This window comes from Leucopleurus acutus (genome assembly GCF_964270905.1).
Source record: "Leucopleurus acutus genome assembly, chromosome: X".
NCBI classification, from domain to species: Eukaryota; Metazoa; Chordata; class Mammalia; order Artiodactyla; family Delphinidae; genus Leucopleurus; species Leucopleurus acutus.
The window spans coordinates 75,807,778-75,826,850 of record NC_139148.1 but is presented as its reverse complement, the minus strand read 5'-3'; the positions used below and the strand labels follow the sequence as shown (position 1 = coordinate 75,826,850).

General features: G+C 34.2%; 1 protein-coding gene across 1 annotated transcript in view; it reads right to left on the bottom strand.

Moving 5' to 3' along the window:
- KLHL4 (kelch like family member 4) overlaps nt 1–19,073 on the bottom strand; it is a gene marked incomplete at both ends in the record, with an annotated part of 111,622 nt that overhangs the window by 34,733 nt on the left and 57,816 nt on the right. The window contains 5 exons of the mRNA XM_082864254.1: nt 2,407–2,593; nt 7,353–7,565; nt 11,303–11,499; nt 14,329–14,465; nt 14,855–15,022. Coding sequence (XP_082720380.1) covers nt 2,407–2,593; nt 7,353–7,565; nt 11,303–11,499; nt 14,329–14,465; nt 14,855–15,022 — 902 coding nt within the window. The remainder of the gene's footprint in view (nt 1–2,406; nt 2,594–7,352; nt 7,566–11,302; nt 11,500–14,328; nt 14,466–14,854; nt 15,023–19,073) is intronic.

Here is a 19,073-nt window from a genome sequence, read left to right as displayed (position 1 = left end):
AATTGACATGTCTCCTATATGGTCTTCCAATTTCCAGTTACACATACCAAAAGAAAGAATCGGTTTCCAGAAGCACAGGACTTTGACTTTTGCAACATTTTCTACAAGGTGTCAAAACATTTCTATGTATGACTTGGCAAATTTTAAGTGGTTGATCTTATTTCCTACACTGCCAATTCTTAATTACAAAGTCCTTGCCACATTGTTTTGGCAACATGGGTCTACAGACTGAGAAATCAAGTGTAAAAAGACAGAACTATAGAAAAACAAGTTCTAAGAAGTATTCAAGGTAGAATGATGGCTTCAGAAATTTTTCCTTATTCCTATTTGTTGAAATTCTTTTGTAAAATCATTGTTTTATTCCAGGATGCAATTGCTGATCTTGTTGTCAACATTTCAAGTTTATTTGTAACTGGTCTTTGAGCAACTATCTGGAAATTGACAGCAAGAAGTTAGAGACCACTCTCCTATTTCTGTCAAAAAACAAATTTGGAGGACCCCATCCCTTCCGTTTACAGTAAATCTTTAAGTTTTCCATGAAAAGATCTTATGTTGCAAAGCAAATACTGAAATTTAAAAATTGTTCCCATAAGAACCACAAAAGAACCCAAATTGCCAATGCAACCTTGAGAAAAAAGAACAAAGCTGAAGGTATCACCATCCCAGACTTCAGACTATACTACAAAGCTAAAGTCATCGAAACAGCATTGTACTGGCACCAAAACAGACAAATAGATCAATGGTACAGAATAGAAAGCCCAGAAATAAGTCCACACACCTATGGTCAATTAATCTATGACAAAGGAGGCAAGAATATACAATGGAGAAAAGACACTCTTCAACAAGTGGTTCTGGAAAAACTGGGCAATGAGATTAGAATACTCCCTCACACCATATACAAAAATAAAATCAAAATGGTTTGAATACCTAACTGTAAAACCTGAAACCATAAAACTCCTAGAAAAAAAACACAGGCAGAACACTATTTGACATAAATCATAGCAATATTTTTTGGTTCTGTCTCCTAAGGCAAAAGAAATAAAAGCAAAAATAAACAAGTGGGTCCTAATTAAACTTAAAAGCTTCTGCACAGCAAAGGAAACCACCAACAAAATGAAAAGGCAACCTATGGAATGGGAGAAAATATTTGCAAATGATGTGGCCTACAAGAGGTTAATATCTAAAATATATAAATAGCTCATACAACTCAATATCAAAAAAAAACCCAATCAAAAAATGGCAGAATAGGCATTTATCCAATGAAGACATACAGATGGCTAACTAACACATGAAAAGATGCTTAGCATTGCTAATTATTAGAGAAAGGCAATCAAAACTCCAATGAGATATCACCTCACACATGCCAGATGACTATCATCAAAAAATCTCCAAATAACAAATGTTGGAGAGGATGTGGATAAAAGGGAACCCTTGTACACTGTTGCTGGGAATGTAAAGTGGTACAACCACTATGGAAAACAGTATGAAGTTTCCTCAAAAAACTAAAAATAGAACTACCATATGATCCAGAAATTACACTCCTGGGCATATATCCAGAAAAAACGAAAACACTAATTCAAAAAGATATATGCACTCCAATGTTCACAGCAGAATAATATACAACAGCCAAGACATAGAAGCAACTTGAGTGTCATCAACAGATAAATGGATAAAAAAGATGAGGTATATATACAGTGGAATAGGATTCAGCCACAAAAAGAGGGAAATTCTGCCATTTGTAGTAACATTGAAGGATCTAGACAATAGTATGCTTAGTGAAATGTCAGAGTGACAAATACTGTATGTCATTTATATGTGAAATCTAAAATAATACAAATGAATGTATATCCAAAACAGAAACAGACACACAAATATAGAAAACAAACTAGTGGTTACCAAAGGTGATAGAGAAGGAGGGAGGGACAAATTAATGGTATGGGATTAACAGATACAAACTACTATGTATAAAATAGATAAGCAACGAGGATATACAGTATAGTACAAGAAATTATAGCCATTTTCTTGTAATAACCTATAATGGAGTACCACCTGCAAAAATACTGAATCACTATGTAGTTTACCTGAAACTAATATAATATTGTAAGTCTATACTTCAATAAAAAGAAATTAAATGTATCCTGAGAGAAATAAATAAATAAATAAATATTGCTGTCATAAGGGAAAAGTACCTATTAAGAGTTGAGGAAACACTAATGAAAGGGTTTTATCCCATAAGGTAAGAATAAAAAAGGAGGTCACAATATTTATATTACCTTATTTATAAGAAATAGCTTTAGATGCAGACATTTATATATAGCTTTAACACCACCCTTATAGTTTAGAGGGTGTTGAGAATACATCTTGTTTGAATGATACTTTCTAAAGTAATTAATTTGTTCCTGTTACCTTTCATAGCATCCATGCCTCCCACAGCATAAAGTGCTCCCACAGTTGATTTTCTAGGCTTCGTCCGAGGGCTTTGCATCATGGGTCTTCTCTCAGGTAAGAGATGATACTTCATAGCTTCCATCAGGAGCTTCTGACACTCAAGATCACCAGTAAACATGGAACTGTTTTCAAGATCTGCCAGTAACTGAAAAGTAATGATGCATGTATATGAAGTAAAGAGAAAACATTAGAAATAGCATTTTCATTTATATAACTTTGGAGAAAACTCAAGCTAATTCTAATGTATGTGTTATTATTTAATATTTTAAGTTACTTAGTAACATATTTTATCATTAAAAGCCTCATGGTAGTAGCTAATTTATTAATGCACATTTATTTGACATACTTTTCCTCTTTTGAGTATGTACATGTAATCTCCAGGAGTGAAAGTGAAAAAGCACTCATAAAATGTGCTACTGAAAGCAAAGTGAATGGCTGTGTCTGCACAGAGCAAGTGTCTCCTGCCCCGCTAGAGAAGCAGTCACCTTTTTGGTTGATTTAGGGGAGATGGCACAAACATGCGCAATTAAAATAATATCAGGACTTCACTGTTGGCACAGTGGTTAAGAATCCATCTGCCAATGCAGGGCACTTGGGTTCAAGTCCTGGTCCAGAAAGATCCCACATGCCGAGGAGCAACTAAGCCTGTTTGCCACAACTACTGAGCCTGCGCTCCTCAACAAAGGGAAGCCACCGCATTGAGAAACCCATGCACCACAGTGAAGAATAGCCCCCATTCACCACAACTAGAGAAAGCCCATGCACGGCAACGAAGACCCAATGCAGCCCTAAATAAATAAATTAATTAAAAAAATAATATCACCATGGGGGCTGCATCTTTATCATCAAATCAAAGCATGAAGCAGGTGCTTTTTATCTGTACATGTACATGTGTACACCAGTAAAGTACATGTATTAGTAACTAGGTAATTCATCATCAATAGTGTATGAGATCAATCCTTTCTAACCATTATTGCCCGGCAGCTAATATGACCCTAATTCAATGGGAAAAAAGCTAGGTAAAGTATTCTTCTTGAGATGAGTTGAGGAGAAGTTAAGAGTCTTGTTCAGAATTTTCCAAGGGTCATTTAGATTGGTTCCTTGGAGTCTGGAGTCTACAGTATCATAGGAATTGACAGGAACAGCAAGAAGATTGTTGGAATGGACATACTAATCTTACCCCATAAAACTTCCCCCTGAAGTTTCCTGTTCTTCACTGGTTAACCTCAACCCTGTTCTCACCCCACTTTTTATCCCTGATGGATCACTGTTTTGACTTGGCTGATAAGACCCCAGGTATTTCCTTAATGCATACGCTGTAGCAAATAGGTTTGAAAACTAGGCTATGTAATTTTTTTTTCTTTCAAAAATATTCTTCAGACATTTATCACCAGTCTCTTCATGTATTTCATTTCTAGAATATTTGTATAAGATTACCCACTACTACAATCATCAGGAAAAGTTCACACAATCCCACATTCTAGGCATACTCAGGAGTGGGAGGCCAAGGTACCACTGGTTGTGTGTTTCAGCTGGATATTTCCTGTTATTCCAATAAATTAAGAAAAGTCCAACTAAGCCTTTTGCTGAAAGAATGTCATATAGACTTAATAGCATTATAAAGTTAAGGGCTTCTGATCCTTTACACCAGTGTATTTCAAATTTTTGCATATCTAAGAATCATCTGGAGAACTTGTTAAAATACAGAATCCTTGGCCTCAACCAAATAAATCATTTCAGTTGGTCTGTGGTGGGGGCCTGAGAAACTGAGTTTCAAAGAAGCCCCGGCTTAAGAGTAAATATGTACTGGGAGTTCCAAAGATGGCAGAGAATAAAGAGTCTGAGCTCATCTCCTCTCCCAGGCACACAAAAATTACAACTATTTATAGGATAACTATTGATGAAAAAGACCAGAACCTACCAGAGAAGATCATCTACAGTTAAGATGTAAAGAAGGAACCACAAGTTGGGTAGGAGGGGTAGTCACAATATAGTCAAGACCCATAATCCTGGTGTGGGTGACCCACAAAGAGGAGAATAATTACAACTGCAGAGGTTCTCCCCAAAAAGCGAGGGGTCTAAGCCCCACATTGGGCTCCCTAGCCCAGGAGCCCTGCACCAGGAAGACAAGCAACCAGACTATTTGGCTTCAAAGGCCAGTGGGGCTTACATTCAGGAGACTCAGAGGGCTGTGGAAAATAGACTCCATATTTAGAGGACACACACAAAATCTCACATGCTCTGGGATCCAGGACAGAAGCAGTAACTTGAAAGGAGACTGTGTCAGATCTACCTGCTGATCTTAGAGAGTCACCAGGAAAGGCAATAGGCAACCAGAGCTCACCCTGGAGTCAGACACTGGCAGCAGCCATTTGTGGGAGCTCATTCTGTCGTGTGGACACTGGCCCTGGTAAGGGCCATTTTAGAATCCTCCCTCTAGCTTATTAGCCTTAGGACTCAGACCTGCCCCCACCCAACAGCCTATAGGCACCAGTACTGGCATGCCTCAGGTGAAGTAACTAACTGAGCAGGGACATAGCCCCACTCACCATATGTGGTATATATATATATATATATATATATATACACACACACACACACACACACACACACACACACACACACACACACACACTCTATACAATGAAATACTACTCAGCCATAAAAAACGAATGAAAATTTGCCATTTGCAACCACAAGGAAGGTCCTGGAGGGTATTATCCTCAGAAATAAGTCAGACAATGACAAAGACTGTATGTTATCACTTATACGTAGAATCTAAAAAAAGTGAAACAAACTAGTGAACACAGCAAAAAAGAAACAGACTCTACAAAAAATAAATACAAGAGAGGGTGTGGAGCAAAGAGAACCCTCCTACACTGTTGGTGGGAACGTATATTGGTGCAGTCACTATGGAGAACAGTATGGAGGTTCCTTAGAAAACTAAAAATAGAGTTATATGATCCAGCGATCCTACTCCCGGGCATATATCTGGAAAAGAAGAAAACTTTAATTTGTAAAGTTACATGCACCCCAATGTTCATAGTAGTACTGTTTACAATAGCCAAGACATGGAAGCAATTTAAGTGTCCATGGACAGATGAATGGATAAAGAAGATGTGGTATATATATACAATGTAATATTACTCAGCCACTAAAAAGAATGAAATAATGCCATTTGCAGCAACACGGATGGACCTAGAGATTATCATACTAAGTGAAGTTAATCAGAGAAAAAAAAATATCATATGATATCACTTATATGCAGAATCTAAAAAAAATGATACAAATGAACTAATTTACAAAACCAAAACAGACTCGGAGTTGTAGAAAACAAACTTATGGTTATCAAAGGGGAAGGGGTGGAGGGATAATATAGGAGTTTGGGATTAACAGATACACGCTACTAACTATAAAATAGATAAACAACAAGGACCTACTGTATAGCACAGGGAACTATAGACAATATCTTGTAATAATCTATAATGGAAAAGAACCTGAAATAGAATATATATATATATATATATAACTGGAACACTCTGCTATACACCTGAAACTAACATAACACTGTAAATCAACTATACTTCAATTAAAAAAAAACCAGACTAACAGATATAGAGAACTAGCGGTTACCAGTGGGGAGAGGGAAAGGGGGAGAGGCAAGTTAGGGGTAGGAGATTAAGAGATGCAAACCACTATGTATGAAATAAATAAGCTATAAGGATATATTGTACAGCACAGGGAATATAGCCGATATTTTATAATAAATATAAATGGCATATAATCTATAAAAATTTTGAATTAGTTTGAATTAATTCAAACTAATATAATATTAATATTATATTATATTATTTGAAACTATATTTCAAATAATAATATTTGAAACTAATATAATATTGTAAATCAACTGTACCTCAACTAAAAAGAAGAGTAAATATGTACTTCCATGGGATTTAATTAACAGCTAAAAGTAAAAAAAAAAAAGTAGAGAAATCATCAGCAAATTAAAATCTATTTTTCAATGTTAACATTTAATTAGAAATGTTTTGCAAATTGATTAATTTTAACATTTATGAAGCTATGGATACATTAAGTCCAGAAAAGTCCTTCCTTCCAATGTGAATGATGTTTGAGGACTTTAGCTACAAGTTATATAGCATATGAAGTGTTCATATGTGCCTTATATTCATATATATATATGTATATATATAATATAAATGATATATACTACTGATCAGTTGGCTACAGAGAAATAATTTTGGTTATCACCAGTGTTAGAATTATATAGTGAGACTGCACTCCAACCTCACTAAATTTTACGTACTAAAATTCAGTATGAGGTGGGTCAATCCTGAGTTTTATCCAAGGGCGGGCATTTGTTTTTAGGATCATTTTTAGTACAATCCTTCTGCATGCATGGTGAGGATGCCATTATAATGATGCTTCAGTGCATCTGAAGCAATTATAATATGGTTTCAATCATAGTAGCTAATTACTCATGTTAGTTAGTAGGTATTATCCAGAATCTAACTCCTTCCTAGGGTCTCCTCTGGGATGCTACTGTAATGATTATTATCACCTTGCCTAGAAGATGGCAGGAAAAGAAAAAGAGTTAGGTTAGTCATTTTCCCTGCTTGTTACAAGTACTGTTTGGTGAGAGAGGAAACTGAATCTAATGAGTATTCTGAAGTTTGGGGATCATTTGTAGATTTTTTCCTTAAACCTTTTTTCCTTGCTCTTCATCATTATTAATATTGTTAATTGAAGGCTGTACATGTCCTTCTGTGAAACAAATCCTGTACCAGAAATTCTCTGTATAAAATTAAAAAAAAAAAAAAGGAATGGCTTAATGCCTAGTTGTTGTTTAGAACTATAATTTACATTCCTTGGGTAAGTTTCCATACCTGTGGTGGAAGTAATGGCAGTCTGATGTAAGAAAGCAGCATTGCTAGGTCTTGTTGCCTAGCCTGCACATCATGCCTTACCCACTGCATTAGAGCGTGGAAAATAGTTTCTTCATCAGGAACATTAATGTCATCACTGCATAAAAGTTTTGAAATCTCATTAGCTGGAAGCAGGAGGAATTCTTGGTTCTTTATTACCTCGATGAAGTGTTCCTAGAAAAGAGAAGTCTTCTACTGAAACTTTGTACTTTAGAAACTTCTTAACAAAATAAGCTTACCAAAGCATTTCTTTTTGTTAAACTTCAGAAAAAGCCAGAGAGACAGATATATGCATTCATAGAAAATAGATGTTATTGCTGCCCGTGACGGGGTATTGGAGGAGCCTCTGAAGCTGAGGAACAAAATGCTTCCACTGGGAGTTGTTTATTAAACACAAGGAAAGGCCTTAACTACTTCACAGGCCACATGGGCAGTGTCTGAGTTGATGCCAGTGCTTTTCTCTCTCAGATTTGTAGGTGACAACAGTTTATGACTCCAGAACTGACTGATGTCAAGTTGGCCTTTAGCCAAAAACCTGAAGAGAAATGCTAAAAATTTTCAAGGTGGAGGTTATATTGAAGGCCTGGTAGAGGCAGATTTGGCTGTGCATTTGATGGGGCAACATACTGAATTCATTTGAGATGAGAAAAAGAGACTGATCAAAAACTTCTCTTGTAAAAAAGCACAATCTTCTATTAACCAAGGCAAAGTTATTTTACAATGGATAAACATCTACAGAGTCAGGTTAATCTAAAAGTGACTCCTTTGGAGTTATTTTTTGAGGGGGAGTGGGGCTATCTCTCAATTTTTATAACTTGATTCTCTCTTCTGTCATTTGTGTTGTATTTTTATCAAGTATCAAATTTCAGGCAGCTGTGTTTCAATTTTTTTCATCAAAACACCACTATATTTTTCCTATTTATAATGTTATATATTTTCTTTGACAACACAATTATCATTTCCAACATTTTTCATAGTAAAGATCTTAAGATTTAAATGCAATAAAATATACTTCTGAAATTGATATAAGCAAGTCTAGTTGGTAATTTATGTTGCCCAATAAATAGATATTCTGGAAGCAGCTTAAGACAGCCTCTGTATAACTGGGGGATCTGGATAAATCAAATCACTCCCTCAGCTCCACTCTGAGTTTAGCCATTGTAGGAGGCAAGACTTCTGCCAATGAACCACCAGTGCCCTTGAGTTTAGTCATTGTGGGACTGAGTTAACCTAATAGCAAAATTATCCATACAAGAATCATCAAGTTTGATAGACCCATCAGGAAGCTCTGATACCGTAAATTCCAAGTTAACTTGACTATTTAGACAAAGAGCCCTCTTGTGACTAATCAAGTAATTGAGAGAGAACTGCTGCTTTTACTATAGCAGATGTTCCTTGTTGAAAACCCTCTCATCTATAGCAAAATGGTGGAGCTAGTACTAAAACTAAAAATACATTACAATTGTACAGCACTTCACACTTTACAGATTTCTTTCACAAACTTTAAGTCATCACCAATGCAGTCTTGTGGGAGGTGGAATTATTCTGATGAGAAAACAGGCTATGTGAATTGTTTGATCTCTTGTGCAGTAAATGGCTAAGTATGAACTCACACCTATGCCTTTAGGTCTACTTCATTTTGTTCAATACTTCAACTGCCTTTCATAAATGACATAATTTTTATGCAAGGGTTAAGAAAAAGATAAAACACTCTAAAGCTTATGGTTACCCATTACTGGTAGTGTATGTAAACTTTGAAACTGTGTAAATATTATGGAAGACCCCATCTCTCATTCTCTCATTCTTCTTTCTATCCACTCTCCAACGAAAGAAAAAAAAAAAAAACAAGAGTGTGAGAGAGAGTGCCCTTGGTTTAGTATTCATTTTTAAAATCCACACTTACATTGTTGCAAAATGTATTCAATGAATATAGCATATTTGCTGAATGTTTCATCGATGCAGACTACTATTTATATAATTGTGATGGTTAATTTTATGTGAACTTGACTGAGCCATGGAATGTCCAGACTTTTGGCCAAACATTATTCTGAGTGTGTCTGTGAGGGTATTTCTGGATGAGGCCCACTCACATTAGAAAGGGCAATCTGTTTTACTCAGTCTATGATTCAAATGACTGTAACTGAATCCTTAGTTTAGCATTATTCTTAGAGATTAAAATTATTTGCATTTTTATATTATCAGTACAGTATTATAAAAGCATTATTTTAGCAAGATCTTGACATCTTTTGCTGCATTTATAATATATACTAAAATAACTAAAGAGGGATTAAAGGAGATAACAGCATTGCATTTTTTTGCACATCCTGCTTTAACACTCAGTTTCAGTCACATAATAGGAAAAGGAAGACAAGTTCATTTTGAGCAACAAAAATAACTCAAGCTGTTTATCAGAATGTGTTTTGTCTGCAAGAGTAAGATACCAGACAGGAAACTGTTAATAGTTAGTTCAAGAATTTAAGTAATTTAACAGGAAGTTTTCATGTTTGGCATTTGTGGTAGGATTAACCTTTGAACTGCTGTTCCTATAACATCTATATTTAGGACATAGGAATATAAATAGCATAATTAAATGACATGTTAAAATGTCAATCTATTATAATATGATTCGCCATATAATGGTATTGTTTCAGAAATATGTTTAAAACTTCAAATTTTGAACAATGACCAAGGGTGGGAAGAAGAGAGGGGAAGTTTTACAAGAATTTTTTAGAGAATTCAAATATTATAAGTTTGAAAATTTTAAGGTCTGTATGAAACTCTAGAAATATTTTTTTAATTATATGCATCTCAATTCTAAAATGTACTGTTAATTTTATTGTTTTTAGTTGTGATTCTCTATTGTTCATTTTTATGTACTTGCCTTTATTTTTGAATCTTAAATAAAGGTAGCTATTTTCTTAGCTTGAAATTTTATCTTTTAATTTGGTTTCTCAGAAAGATCCATCTCTTGTGTTGTTCCCTGTTTCAGAGGTTAAAAAGTTCATTTTCTTCTTTGTATAAAGGAATTATTAGCATGAATGGTAAGGATTTATTTAATATCCTCTGTCTACTTTTACTTGCCTCCCTACAATCTATATTTCATGTCACTCTCACTTGACTGAATAAAGATAGTCTTATCCCATGCAACTTTTAAAGAATTAACACATCAAATATGTTCAGTTAATTTATTATAATTACTAACAGAATTGAGAGGAATTTTAAGTTAATTAAAGAATTGAGTTGTTTTCACCGAAATAACATGTTTTCATTAAGAAATAAAAATTCCATTCAATAGAATTGTCTGATTTACTAATTTTGATAGTTCTTAAGTTCTTCTAGTTAATAGTGATCCAATAATATTACTTTTTTACTTATTGAATGATGCCTATTGGGTTAGCCAAAAAGTTCGTTCGGGTTTTTCCATAACATCGTATGAAAAACCCGAACAAACCTTTAGGCCAACCCGATAAATTTCATTAGAAATAATAATTTGTACAACTTTATGAAGTAAAGTTCTAATAGTACAAAAACATCAGGGAAATTATGTTTTCTTCTTACTGTGGATTCTACTTGAAATATGCATTTGTCCAGTTTAATTGTTGGCAATATTTTCATTTCTCCAAGCTCTGAGATTTAATTAAATCATTTTAGTTTGAAAAATGTGAAATTTGCTTGTGTACAGCTCAACCAGACAAATATTTGTATCTAATATCTATTTTGTGCAAGTCATTTGAAAATTATGTAAATTCATATTGCTTTTTAATTTTATCCCAACATTATAATCTTTACCTTGGAATGGTTCTACACACACAAACACACACACACAAACACATATCTGTAAACATATAATTAGTTTAGACACTGTGTTAATATATTATCACTATAAGTTAACATGAAGCAATTGATTTTACCATTGTGTATTTATGTGCCACACTCAGGAGCTCGGTACAGCCCTGGGCATCTCCAAACGATCGAATCCCTAAGCAGTTTGAAGGGTGGAGTTGTTTTATAAGAAAATTGGAGCAGACTTCAATGACTTGAGTCAGCTGCAGAAGACAAGCTGCAGCCAGCAAATTTTCAATAGTATCTTCTTTCAATTGCAGGACACCTAAATGGTTTGAAAAAGTAAAGAATTATTATATATTCCATAAAGTAAGACACAAATATGATAGATAGCTAAAATTTTCAATTTCTTTAATTAATAGGGCTACTTTTTCTAGTGTACAGTAACTATTCAGGGAATACCTTTTGAGGTGAATATATGCAAGTGAGTATGTACAAACACTAATAAGATGGCTGAAGGGAGCCATACTAGATTATCAAAAACAACTGGAGCAAATGAACAGTGAGTACCACCATTGCAACAAAAAGCAATTTCTTGTTTCTTTATCATCTTAGACCTGCATCTAAATCTAATACTAAAAACTGTCTACATTATGACTCAAGAAGCATTATGTCATATTGTATAAGGATTGTACAATGGGCAATACAGGTACCTGTCATTTGTGTGGAAAAATGTCTGGGTAAATAACATTAAGCTTATATGTCCATATTTTTGCATCTGTATTTATTAGCTGATAAGGATGACTTTGCCCAAATATTACATCTGGAATTAATGCCCAGCACTGTCTTAAAAGAAAGAAAATGTTGCCAAGAGTCCTCAGCTAAAGAATTGTTTATATGATTATTTTCTTAGGTATAAAAAACAGATTCTGTTTAAAAATATCTGTAAAGATTTTTAAAAACCAAGATCAGAGCAATTTAAGCTGTTTCCTTTATATTGATATATCTGTATTATTTTTGAAGCAAGAATTATTGATGAATTAGTGCAAATGTTGTAAGTTATTTTGATAAGATATATTCCTATATTTCTGTTTTAGCCAAGCTATAGGGAAATTATAAAGAATGATATTTCATATGGATTATATAAACTATAAAGTATTATTTTATAATTTTGTTTTGTAAAATACCTTAATATGAATTCTATCTGATTGCATAACCATAAAAATGAATAATAAAAACTGTAAGCTGCTATGTATTCGCTTCAACCTCTAAAATGTGTTGTAAAGGGATCCAGCCCATTGGCAAACTTTCTTGTGTTGTTTCTTATCCTGGATTTTGAAGGGAGAGCCCTGCCTATATTTTATGAAACTCAGAGAAATATGAACTATTCTCAGATTCATCTGCTGTAAACATTGAAACTTGCCCTGGTTATTAAGAATAACATTTATTTCTCAATGAATGAAACAATAAAACTCATAGAAGAAAACATAGCATAAAAGCTCCTTGGGTCTTGGCAATAAGTTCATGGGTAAGACACCAAAAGCACAGTGAACAAAAGCTAAAATAAACAAGTGGGACTACATCAAACTAAAGATCTTCTCCACAGCAAAGGAAGCAAAAAATAGAGATGGAAACCTACAGAATGAGAGAAAATATCTGCAAACCTTATACATGTTAAGGGTTTAATATCCAAAATGTATAAAGGACTCATACAACTCAATAGCACAAAAGCAAATAATCCAATTAAAAATGGGCAAAAAACGTGGATAGAATTTTTTTTTCCAAAGAAGACATACAAATGATGAATAGGTATGTTAAATGGTGCTCAGCAGCACTACTCATCAGGGAAATGCATATAAAAACCACAATGAGATATCTCATACTTGTTAGGATGGCTATTATAAAAAAGAGAAGAGATAGTCAATGTTAGTGAGGCTTTGGAGAAAAGGGAACTTTTGTGCACTTTTGGTGAAAATGTAAATTCGTTCAGCCATTAAGAAAAGCAGTATGAAGGCTCCTAAAAAATAAAAAAAATATAGAACTACCATGTGATCCAGCAATCCCACTCCAAAGGAAATGAAAACAAGATCTGAAAGAGATAGCTCCTCTCCCTTGTTTATTGCAGCATTATTCACATGATATGGAAACAATTTAAATGTTCTTTGACACATGAATGGATAAATAAAATGTGATATACACACACACAATGGAATACTATTCAACTATGAGAAAGATGGAAATCTTGTCATTTGTAACAACATGGGTGAACCTGGAGGGCATTATGCTAACTGAACTAAGGTAGACAAAGACAAATACTGTATGGGATCACTTGTATGTGGAATAGGGGCGGGAAAGGGAAGATGGAGAAATGTAGATCGAAGGGTGAAAACTTTCAGTTATAAGAAGTTCTCAGGATAAGAAGTACAGCATGGTGACTCTAGTTAATAATACGGTATTGGGTACTGCATACTTGAAAGTTGCTGAGAGTGTATCTTAAACAGTATCACCAAAAAAAAGAGTTATCTATATGAGATGATGTGTGAATTAATTACCTTGATCTTGGTAATCATTCATATATATATACATATATATATATATATCTGTGTGTGTGTATATATGTGTATATACATGATATATATATATATTCATCAAGTTGTATACTTTAAATATCTACAATTATATTTGTCAATTATTCCTTAATAAAGTTGGAATGAATGAATAAATAAATAAATATTTCTTGGCCCCCAAACTCATCCTGTTACCTTTGTTAGATAGTTTGATTAAATATGACTTTATTATTTCAAAAGAAGAGACTAAATCTATAGAGTTAGAATATCCCACTTCCACTCTCATTTTTACAAACAAGAATGTACCCACACCTCTCAAGAGAGAAAGAGAGACATGCTCTTGTAGCTTTGTGTTAAAATAGCTCTATTTTCTCATGGTCAAAAATTTTATAGTATATTATTTACCTCTTGCTCTTTTATATTACTGTATTTAAATACTGATTCTGCCACTTACTACTTTAGGAAATTTACTTAACTGGTTTATCCTTCAATTTTCTCACTTGCAGAGTCATAATAATAATAATGTGGGTTATATAATATAGAGTTACTGTGAGGATTGAATGAGTTAATACATGCCAAGCACTTACCGGTGTAAGCATACTGCACCAAGGAATCAAGTGCATTAGGATCGACTCCTTCCATCCTGACCTCTTCTTGTTTGGCTTCAAGCACATCATTAGTAAACATTGCAGCAAAATAATCAGACACTGCACTGAGAACCAACCTGGAATTAGGAATGTTTCATAGGAAATTAAATCAGTCCATAATCTCACTGAAAAACATGAAATATAGTCGGTAAGTTTTTAACACTGATGAGTACGTTTTCTGCATAAATCTTTCATAGTTCAGTAAAGTGTAGTGAAATTAGAAAGGTAAATTAAGTAAGTTGATTCTGTTTAGACAATTTGTGCTGTTTCTCTTCATCAATTTCTCTAAAGTTTGGCTCTTCTAAATATCACACAGGGAAACAGATCATATAGGCTAGTGCTTTTTCAATATAAAAACATAAAAATCTATTTTCCTCAATGCTCCAATTCGTAATCAATGGACTGATTCTTTCTCATTCATGCTAGCTATAGTCATTAAATGATCTGTCTGCTTAAGGATACTTACCGATGGGCTGGGATTCTGAGGTGTCCGGCAATGAGTAGCACATCACACAATTGTTTCTCTTTCAGGTAGTTCTCCATTTTATGAAGAGTTTGTTCCGCATGGTTTACAGCATGGAAGTGCTCCTCAGATCTACTAACATTCATTTCTTCAGGATGCTGTGTATCTAATCTAAAAGGGGGATGAGTGTGAGAATATATTTTTTTCTCCTAGTGGGTGTGCAAAAATCCAGTAGAAATTTAGGCTAAATTTATTTCTAAAAGAAATAAATAGAATTAAAGTAAACTTAAAATTTGCCCACCAATCCTAAATATTTCACTATTATTGCTCCCTAACCTCCATTAAAGTGAGGTGTCATGATTACTATTTATGTCTGGAATGTAACCATGGATGTGACTATGCATGGTTCAATGGCAGGGCTAGTGCTAATTGTTATATGCACAAACATAAACTTCAAGATACAAGCCTCTTTGATTTTTGTTAGCATCACAATTATGCTATTTGGCATGAAATTGCAGGCATGATTCAAAATACTTTTCAAATTTGATTATATTCTGAAGCTTCTCCATGGAGTACTTATTACGCATCAGAGATATTTCTTGAAGAATCTCAAGGCCGAGACTTCCACAACATTGTTTACAATATGTCATTCCCATCAAGAAAATAAACATATTTCCATCTTTTATTTTTTTTCAGCTTTACTGAGATATAATTGACATACTACATTAAGTTTTAGATGTACAATGTGATTATTTGATATACATATATATTGTGAAAGGATTACCACAATAAGGTTAAAGTATCCATCATCTTACATAGTTACCATTTTGTGTGTGTGTGGTGAGAATATTTAAGATCTACCCTCTTAGCAATTTTCAAGTATACAATACAGTATTGTTAACTATAGTCACCATGATGTATATTAGATCCTCAGAACTCATTTATCTTCTAACTGGAAGTTTGTACCCTTTGACTGTTTAGGCAAAGATGATGACTGTTGAATCTGCAATAATGAAAGCTGTTTACATGTCTTTTCAACCTCATACAATGGTGGAATTTAAGTACTAACACAAGCACATAGAGGTTTACAGTGAGTAGAAGCTTAAAATTTTGATGGTAAGATGAACATACTTTTCTTGTTATGATTCTAGCTTCCAGGCATCATTTTCCAACACCAGTTAAGATTAATTTTAGGTCCCTCCCACAATTTAGGCTGTATTTCTTTGAAGACAATTGGCCCAGGGTGACATTACTCTCTTTTTGTCTGTGTAATTCAAATAAATGATTCACCTGCAAATCTTCTTAACCTTTAAAGATTATTTTGGACATTCTGTCACAATACTGTATGGACAATCAGGGTAATAGGATATGAATATCCTTAAAAATTGCTTATTTTTTTTTTAGAAAGGAACAATCCCTTGGCACCATAGAATGGAAGGAATTCAGGTTTCACTTATCCTAATCTTTCCTCTGTTCAAGAAATGGTTTGACTCACATTGAGTCAATCAAACATTCAATATCTAATTATCTTAGCTGTCCTTGTGTATACTCCAGCATGTATCAGAGATGGGCATATTCTAAAGGAGGAATATGTTTTGGGAAGTTCTTGCTGGGAAATATTTCTTTTTCATTTCCTATGTGGATGCCTGTGTGTGTGTGTGTGTGTGTGTGTGTGTGTGTGTGTGTGTGTGTGTGAAAGAGAGAGAGAGAGAGAGAGATTTCCCTGGCAAGGACTTCCACTACTATATTGAGTAGAAGCGGCACAAGTGGGCATGCTTGTCTTGTTCCTCATCTTATAGGAAAACCTTTCAGTAAACATTGATATGGTGATTTTTACAATGGCCTTTATTATGTTGTGGTAGCTTCCCTCTTTTTTCTAGTTTGTTGAATTTTTTTTTTAATAATGAAAGGGTATTTAATTTTGTAAAATGCTTTCTCTGCATCAGTTGAGATGATTGTTTTTTCCTATGTTATGTTAATTATAGGGTATTGCATCGATTGATTTTCATATGTTGAAACAACCTCACATTGCAGGAATAAATCCCACTTTATCATGGCTTATAGTCCATTTAATGTGCTATTGAATTCTGTTTGCTAGTGTTCTGTTGAAGATTTTTGCATCTATATTCATAAGAAATATTGGTCTGCAGATTTCTTTTCTTGTAGTGTCTGTCTAGTTTTGGAATCAGGGTAATGGTGACCTCATGGAATGAGTTTGGAAGTGCTCCCACCTCTTCAATATTTTGAAAGAGTTTGAGGAGGATTGTTATTAATTCCCCTTCAAATATTTTGTAGAATTCACCAGTGAAGTCATGTTGGTTCAGGCCTCTTCTTTGTTGGGAGGTTTTTTGATTACTGACTCAATCACTTTTTACTAGTTACAAGTTGGTTCATATTTTCTTTTCCTTCATGATTCATTCTTGTGAGGTTGTGTGTTTCTAGGAATTTGTCCACTTCATTTAGTTATCCCAAAGCTGGCATACAGTTGCTCATAGTAATTACAATGTTTTTGTTTTTTCATTTCTGATTTTAGCTACTTGAGTCTTCTCTCTTTCCTCCTCATGCAGCTTAAGGTTTGCCAATTTTGTTGATGCCTTCAAAGAACTAACTATTGGTTTCATTGGTTTTCTCTATTTTTTAATTCTTGATTTTGTTTATTTCTGTGTCAATTTTTTTTGTTTATTTCTGTGTCAATATTTCTTATTCCCTTCCTTCTGTTTCAATTTAGTTTTATTTTTTGCTATACAGTAGATTCTTATTATCTATTTTATGTACATTAGTGTGAATATGTCAATCCCAATCTCCCAATTTATCCCTTCCCCCGCCTTTCTCACTTGGTAACCATAAGTTTGTTTTCTACATCTGTGACTATTTCTGTTTTGTAGATAAGCTTATTTGTACCTTTTTTTTTTAGATTCCACATAGAAGTGATATCATTATGATATTTGTCTTTCTATGTCTGACTTACTTCACTCAGTATGACAATCTCTAGGTCCATCCATGTTGCTGCAAATGGCATTATTTTGTTCTTTTTTATGGCTGAGTAATATTCCATTGTATATATGTACCACATCTTCTTTATCCATTCCTCTGTTGATGGACATTTAGGTTGCTTCTATGTCCTGGCTATTGTAAATAGTTCAGCAATGAACACTGGGGTGCATGTATATTTTCGAATTATGGTTTTCTCCAGATATATGTCCAGGGAGTGGGATTGCTGGATCATATGGTAGCTCTATTTTTAGTTTTTTAAAGAATCCTCCATACTGTTCTCCATAGTGGCTGAGGAATGAAGTTAGCTTTTTGATTTGACATCCTTTATCTTTTTTAATGTAAGCATGTATAGCTAAAAATTATCTGCTTAGCACTGCTTTTGCTGCTTATGATAAGTTTTGGTATTTTGATACATCTTTTCAACTTGAAGGACTCCCTTTAACATATCTTGTTGTGAAGGTCTAGTTGTAATAAACTTTCTCAATATTTGCTTATCTGCAAATATATTAATTTATCTCTCATTTTTGAAGGACTGTTTTTACAGATATAGAATTCTCATTTGATATTTTTTTCTTTCAGTACTTTTTTCTTTTTATTTTTTTGGTATGCGGGCCTCTCACTGTTGTGGCCTCTCCCGTTGCAGAGCACAGGCTCTGGATGTGCAGGCTCGGCAGCCATGGCTCACGGGCCCAGCCACTCCACGGCATGTGGGATCTTCCCAGACTGGGGCATGAACCCGTGTCCCCTGCATCAGCAGGCGGACTCTCAACCACTGTGCCACCAGGGAAGCCCTCTTTCAGTACTTTAAATAGAGTCAGCCCTCCATACCCCTGGGTTCCACATGTTGAACCCATCCACAGATTTTTGTATCTGTGGTGGGTCCTGGAACGAATTCCCCATGGATACTGAAGGACAAATGTATATCATCCTACTGCCTTCTGTCTTGCAAGGTTTCTGATCAGAAAATTATTGATAATTTTATTGATGATTCCTTGTATGTGTTGAGTCATTTCTTTTCTGATGCTTTCAAAACTGATCTATCTTTTACTTACAACAGTTTCATTACAATGTGTCTGGGTCTCTTTGAGTTTATCCTATTTGAAGTTCATTTAGCTACCTGTATTTTAAATCTATGTCCCTCCTCAAATTTGGGGACTTCTTTACCATGATTTCTTCAAAGAAGGTGTCTGCTCTTTTTCTCTCTCTTCTCTTTCTGGAATTTCAGTTA